This window comes from Miscanthus floridulus, chromosome 17 (assembly GCF_019320115.1).
Source record: "Miscanthus floridulus cultivar M001 chromosome 17, ASM1932011v1, whole genome shotgun sequence".
Taxonomy (NCBI): Eukaryota; Viridiplantae; Streptophyta; class Magnoliopsida; order Poales; family Poaceae; genus Miscanthus; species Miscanthus floridulus.
The window spans coordinates 10,245,781-10,253,234 of NC_089596.1; the positions used below are offsets into that span (position 1 = coordinate 10,245,781).

The 7,454-nt window shown below is 42.1% G+C and overlaps 1 protein-coding gene across 1 annotated transcript; it reads left to right on the top strand.

The window, feature by feature from the left end:
• The first annotated feature begins 5,132 nt into the window (after window positions 1-5,132).
• LOC136518044 (metallothionein-like protein 2C) lies at window positions 5,133-5,854 on the top strand. The gene is made up of 2 exons (XM_066511698.1): window positions 5,133-5,292; window positions 5,425-5,854. Exons 1-2 carry the CDS (start codon window positions 5,228-5,230, stop codon window positions 5,606-5,608), a joined length of 249 nt encoding a protein of 82 aa, XP_066367795.1. The 5' UTR covers window positions 5,133-5,227; the 3' UTR covers window positions 5,609-5,854.
• The last annotated feature ends 1,600 nt before the right edge of the window (window positions 5,855-7,454 follow it).

Here is a 7,454-nt window from a genome sequence, read left to right on the forward strand (position 1 = left end):
TTTGGGTCAACTCAATACACTAGCATTGGTGGAAACAAATATGGCTTTATGATAGTGGATGATTATACTAGATACACATAGGTATTCTTTCTAGTGGATAAAAGTGATGTGTTTGCAACATTCAAATTATTTATCAAGGGCATTCACAATGAGTTTAAAACAACAATCAAGAGAGTTAGAAGTGACAATGGTAGTGAGTTCAAGAACACTAGAATTGATGAGTTGTGTGATGAATTTGGAATTAGACATCAATTCTCGACCATGTACACTCCACAATCAAATAGCCTTATTGAGAGGAAGAATAGAACACTCATTGATATGGCAAGGTTTATGCTTAGTGAGTGCAATGTGAGTCAATCTTTTTAGGCCGAAGCTATCAACACGGCTTGCTGTTGTAGCAACTGCCTCTATTGTCATCCATTGAAAGAGAAGACATCATATGAGCTCTTGAATGGTAGAAAGCCCAACATTGCATATTTTCGGGTCTTTTGTTGCAAATGTTATATCTTGAAGAAAGGCACTAGATTGGGCAAGTTTGACAAGAAATATGATGAATGATTCCTACTTGGATACTCAACCACTAGCAAAGCATATAGAGTTTGGAATTTAGATAGTTGTACTCTTGAGAAAGTTCATGATGTTGAATTTGATAAAACCAAGGGTTCACAAGAAGAGAATGAGAACTTAGAAGATGTTAGAGGCATTCAACTTTCAAATACCATGAAGAACATGGATGTTGGTGAGTTGAGGCCTAGACAAGTGAATGATGATGAAGATGATCAAGTGCAAGTACTCTCAAACTCATATGTGCAAGATGATCCAAATCAAGCTAGTATAAGTGGCTCTCATGATAATGAACAAGATCAAATGGCTAGTGCATCATTTCAACCCAATGATCAAGTAAGTGTAAGCAATCAAGTTCTAATCCTCCAACCAATCAATATTACAAGGGATTATCCATTGAACACTATCATTGGTGATATTTCAAGAGGTGTACAAACTAGTTCAAGATTGATTTTCTTTTATGAGCATTTCTCATTTATGTAATCTATTGAACCAAAGAAGATAGATGAAGCATTGAAGGATGTCGATTGGGTGAATGCTATGCATGAAGAATTGAATAATTTCACAAGAAATCAAGTATGGGAATTAGTAGGGAGACCAAAGGGACATAATGTGATTGAAACCAAATAGGTCTTTAGAAACAAGCAAGATCAAGATGGGATAGTAGTGAGGAACAAAGCAAGATTGGTAGCACAAGGCTATACACAAGTTGAAGGTCTTGACTTTGGAAAAACATATGCTCCCGTTGCTAGATTGAAAACAATTAGGATCTTGCTAGCCTATGCTTGTGCCCACAACATCAAGCTCTATCAAATGGATGTCAAGAGTGCATTTCTCAATGGTTACATCAATGAAAACGTATATATTGAGCAACCTCCCGGTTTTGAAGATGACAAGAAGCCTGACCATGTGTACAAGTTGAAGAAGGCATTTTATGGCTTGAAGCAAGCACCTAGAGCATAGTATGAGAGATTGAGGGACTTCCTACTCTCTAAAGGGTTCATGATGGGCAAGGTTGACACCACTCTTTTCATCAAGAAGATTAGAAAAAATTTATTTGTGTTGCAAATCTATGTTGATGATATCATATTTGGATCAACCAATCAAGACTTTTATGATGAATTTGAAAAGATGGTGGCTAATGAGTTTGAAATGTCCATGATTAGAGAGTTGAGTTACTTCCTTGGTCTTCAAATCAAGCAATTGAAGAATGGTACATTTGTGAGTCAAGGCAAGTATATCAAGGACATAATCAAGAAGTTTGGCATGAGTGATAGCAAAGCCATTAGTACACCAATGTGAACAAATGGCAACTTGGATAGTGATGCAAGTGGAAATATGGTGGATTAAAAATTATATCGGTCTATGATTGGAAGCCTACTCTATGTGACCGCATCAAGGCCGGATGTCATGTTTAGTGTGTCCATGTGTGTAAGATTTCAAGTCTCGCCAAGAGAAAGTCATTTGAAGGCTACAAAGAAAATATTGAGGTACTTGAAGCATACATAAAATGTTGGTTTATGGTATCTCAAAGGACCAAAGTTTGAGCTAGTTGGTTACTCCGACTCAAATTATGCGGGATGCAAGGTTGAAAGGAAGAGCACCTCGGACACATATTAATTGTTGGGAAGATCACTTGTTTCATGGTCATCAAAGAAGCAAAATAGTGTTGCATTATCAACCGCCGAAGCCGAATACATATCCGCCGGTAGTTGTTGTGCACAGATACTTTGGATAAAGGCCACCTTAAATGACTTTGGAATCAAGTTTAAGAAAGTGCCATTGCTATGTGACAATAAGAGTACAATCAAGTTAACCAATAATCTGGTTCAGCATGCAAGAACAAAGCACATTGATGTCTGCCACCATTTCATAAGAGATCACCAATAAAAATAGGACATTTGCATTGAGAGTGTAGGCACCAAAGATCAACTTACCGATATATTCACCAAGCCATTAGATGAGAAAAGATTTTGCAAGCTAAGGAATGAGTTGAACATATTGGATTTCTCAAATATGTGTTGATGCACCTCCCCACTTATATGACATGCCTCTTCTTCGAGCAATCCAAGATAAAAGTTGATTGGCATGGTATACATCCTTGCTAAGGACATGTTTAGTGCATCTAGTCATTTTTCACATTTAATAGGCTCATTCATGAAAATCAAATGATTTTGATGTTTGCATGGTACCACTATTGCTTCTATGCTTAATTTGGTCTAGTGGTAGCATATGACATATTCATGGGCTTGTAAACCTAGTGTTTGATCTAGAAAATGAGCTATAAGTGTTTAACTCAACATGGTACAAGATAACCTATATTTGAAGGTGTGAAGAAGCTTATTTTTGAATCAAACCGAGTTAAATATCTTTGGCAAGTGATCTAGATTGGACTAAATTTAGGAAAATAATCCTCACCCCATTGATTGACATTGATAATCTCAACCTATTTAAAATTAAACCTTTGAGGTCATTGATGACAAAGGGAGAGAAATAGTGTACAAAGATAATGAAAAGATAACAAAGAGGGAGAAATTGAGAAGAAAAGATAACAAAGGTGGAGAGATATGACAAGGTAAGGGATCAATTAAAATTTTGAGCACACAAGTAGGGGTAGCAAGCTCATAAACTTGGTGGATGCATTTGAATGTGCATTTCATATGTTTGTTTGTATGACACAAGTTTTAAATTTCAATATTTATGCTTGCGTGGTATATGCCAGTTATAGGATTGAATGATGAAATAAAAAAACTAGCATGCATAGGTTAAGAAACTAGACTTATGTTCATTTTATGGAAACTAGACCCTTGCTTCAAATGCTGATCTCATGGGGTATTTTAGTTTTTGTGTATGTCTAGTTACTAATGGTACTAAGGATGGTATATTGGTGCACTCCGATTGGTATCACGCTTCAAAGGTCCATCTCTTATATCTTAGCATTATTTGGTAGACATTGTCTCCTATATTTTCTATCTAACCATATGTGTAAGCTATAATCCGAACTCTTAGCACATATATAGAGGGAGCAATTGCTACCATTTGGGATTCATGAAACTTGTCCATATCTTTTTACATATGGTAAATGTGCTTGGGCAAGCAACATGGATTCAAATGAATTTCAATTCATATCTTTGTGAAAGGGTTGTCATCGATTACCAAAAAGGGAGAGATTGAAAGCTCTAGTTTGGTTTTGGTGAATTGATGAAACCTTAAGTGCTAACCTAATTTATCAGAGTGATTATGAGACAGGTAGCACTACTCCAAGTGATAAAGCAATGGTGAAAATCATGATGATGGTGATGGCATGGTGATGATCAATTGCTTAGACTTGAAAAAGAAGAAAGAGAAAAACAAAAAGCTCAAGGCAAAAGGTGAAACTTAATAGGACCTTTTTCGTTTTGTTGATTGAGACACTTAGTGAGTGTGATCACATTTAGGATCGATAGCCGTACTATTAAAAGGGGTGAAACTCGTATCGAAATGCGGTTATCAAAGTGCCACTAGATGTTCTAACTCATTGTATATGCATTTAGGATCTAGTGGAGTGCTATCATTCTTGAAAATATTTGTGAAAATATGCTAACATATGTGCACAAGGTGATACACTTGGTGGTTGACATATTTGAGAAGGGTAAATAAGATAGAGTTAAAAAATGAGGGAAATGTTGCAAATGGTGCAGGAACCGAACAAAAAGGGATTTTTTCAACAGTAATTTCACTTTACTTTGAGCGAGCGAGTAGTAGCTCGCTGTCTGTCTGTCGCCATCATATTCATATCGTGGCAAGAATAAGTTTGTCTTTTTCATCACAAACACAGAGATAGATAGATGCAAGGGGATGGTGAGGCACAAATTAATATAACTCAAACTCTGAGCAGTTTATGCTAATTGTTAAGCACCAACCAACCAATTAATCAACCTGCAGGCAGGAAAGAAGTCAGGGATGTTGAGATCAGTTTAGGATTAGCTGATCAGGTCGAGTTCTCCTTGATCAGATCAGGTGTGCAGAGTCCAGGGCCAACAGTTCAGACTTGAGAGGTAGGTTCAGTCAGATCAAAAAAAATCTGCAGGTGGCCAGGCGTGCTCGCTGTTCCTCCAATTGCTCTGGCCTTTGATTCCAAGTTTTTTCACTCTCTCTTCATCACATCAAATTTTTAGACACATGCATGGAATATTAAATGTAGATAAAAAAATAACTAATTACACAGTTTGATTGTAAATTACGAGACGAATCTTTTGAGCCTAGTTAAGCCATAATTGAACAATAATTGTTAAATACAAACGAAAATGCTACAGTGCCAAAAACTGATTTCTAACCCCAATCTAAACAATTGACCTCACTCAGGAAAGATAGAAGAGAGATTGCAGCACCAACTACAGATTAAATTAAAATCACTGCATCAATGCCATCCTCTGCCGTCACTTTCATCTGCAGGATGAACAAGCAGTGGTGGTGCCGTGGTGGTCCCTGGCTCGCCCGCGTCCATTCTTTCAGGCCACCGGCTGCCGTTTGCCGTCCTCCACTCCGCCGCCCCGGCCTATTTATACCCCTCCTTGCCCACCCTGCCATCCTCATCACAAGCAACAAGGCAGCAGCACAAGCAAGCACAAGACCTTCTTCTTCAGTAGCACAGCAGCAGCACCTGCTCCCTTCGCCTGTGATCATGTCTTGCTGCAACGGAAACTGCGGGTGCGGCTCCGTCTGCCAGTGCGGCAGCGGGTGCGGCGGGTGGGTAAAACATATTGCTAATCCTCACCTCACATCGTCGTATACATATACATATATATAAATGTGCTTTCATGGCGATCGAGTAGACGATGATCATGTATGTCTGAACGTGTATATATGATCCTCATGCAGCTGCAAGATGTCCCCTGACGTGGAGACCACCGCCACCGTCGGCATCAAGCCCATGGTGCTCGCTGCTCCGACCACCAAGGCCAGCGCCGGCGGGTTCGAGGCGGCCACCGAGGGTGGCGGCTGCGACTGCAACACCTGCAAGTGCGGCACCAGCTGCGGCTGCACCTGCTGCAGCTGCAACTGAGCCAGCCCAGCGATGGCGCACGAGGAGGAAGGAGACAACCACCCCCCAGCGTACTAAACTATGTAGCGGCGTCTAAATAAGATCCTGTCAACTGCGTGCACCGCCATTATTCATGCATGGTCGCCTGCCTCGTCTCCGTCTCCTGGGGTTCATCTCAACGTCTCGCGGTTTGACGACGACGCCGTCGTCGTCGTCGATCCTGTGTCTGACTCGTGCCTGATTTAATATATGTGTTTTTCTGCATTACCTGTGTGGCTGTGTCTCTGTGTGTGGGTCTCTCTGTCTCTGTCTGTCTGACGGCCCCATGCGTCAGCGGCACTGCTTGCTTCTTGCTGTGCCTGACGAGAACGAGATGCTGCAAACATCTGAGAACCTATTTGCAGTGCTACAAAATCTGAGATGAACAACATATATGTGTGTGAAACAGGGCTGCATCACTCATGCCTCATGGCAGTATTGCTAATCTTTTTTTTTTACATTTTCGAAAAGACAGCGCGCTCTGGCATGGCATGATTATATTAGAAGAGGGGAAAACAGGAAAAAAAAAACTCTGCGCACGAAGGCAAGGCCAAAGGCCAGCACTGTTAGTCTCTGACGAGATTTTCAAGAATGCAGACTACCCTGAAAATCTGGAACATCAACATGACCAGCTACAGTTGCAGGCTACTGTTCTTGATTTTCTCTTTCCCTTTAGATAATGGAAAATTGATATCTGAGCCAAAAAAAAAAGATATGGGTATCTTTGTCCACTTGGCCAGCACAGTTAGTGTCGGTGCAGAAAGTGACCAACTAGTAAATATTTGTAGTTTTGCTGTACGTTGTGATCGGAGGTGGCCTAGCACTCGATGACACAGGATTTATACTGGTTCAGACAGCGTGCCCTACGTCCAGTTTGGGTCGGTCGGCGACTTTATTCCCGAGCCCAGGTGCTCGAAGTCTGTAGTGGGGTTACAAACGAGAGGGAGAAAGATGGGGTGTACAAGAGGTCCGGTCGGCTCCGACCGGAAGGGCCGAGAGTGACAGGAACTTTGCTACGAGCTAGGTATTCGAGCGTGTAGTTGAGGGTTTGTGAACTATCGATCTAGTGAGTCTGAACTTGAAGAAGTCGACCTCCCAGGTTGGAGGGAGCGTATCCCCTTTTATAGATAAAGGAAATGGCTTTACAGGTGAGAGGGAGAGAGTACGGATATTTCTAAGCCTTGTTGCCCACGCTGATGAAGATTGGATAATGGTAGGCGTCCCCCAATACTGTTGATGTTGCTGTAGAATGTCAGATGCGCACGGGAGGTCAAGCTATCTTCTTCAGGAAGGATGGACGCCGGTACCTGCAAATACTATCTGATGCCTAGTGGTATGTGAGGAGCCGTGCTATGTTCACCCGGTACGGCAAATCCTGGTGCTCATACTGCGATCGATGTCCAGAGACACGCGGGGGGCTTACCGTATAGGAGTTTTTAGTGGCCCCTACAATGCTGTAGGGGGAGATGTCGGCGCCTACAATATTGTTTATGTCAGGGTGGCTGCAAAGCACTGTTTCGCGCAGGGTATGGTCCCTGGTACAGTAGTTTTGACTTATGAGCCTTGCCTTGCCTTTCTCCGCACGTCTTCTAGTGCCTGCCGAACAGGGTGCCCCCGATCGGATGGCTCCAGTCGGCTCTGAGTGCGCTGGTGGGAGAAGAGCGGTGAGCAGGGTTCCCACGAGCCCCGGTCGCGAGGTCGGAGTCATGGGGTCGGAGTAGGAAGCAGCGTTTTGGGCCAGGCCTTCCGATTGGAGAGATCGCTCGGAGTCGGCTGGTGCCCAAAGCGAGTGCTCCGGTCGGAGAGGTGGGCCAAAGAAGTTGACGAG

What these genes read in the sequence shown, in the direction of transcription:
- LOC136518044 (XM_066511698.1), top strand. Translation starts at nt 5,228, where the DNA reads ATGTCTTGCTGCAACGGAAACTGCGGGTGCGGCTCCGTCTGCCAGTGC. An exon ending in TGCGGCAGCGGGTGCGGCGG is followed by an intron (nt 5,293 to 5,424) that starts GTGGGTAAAACA and finishes ATCCTCATGCAG; the next exon opens with CTGCAAGATGTCCCCTGACG.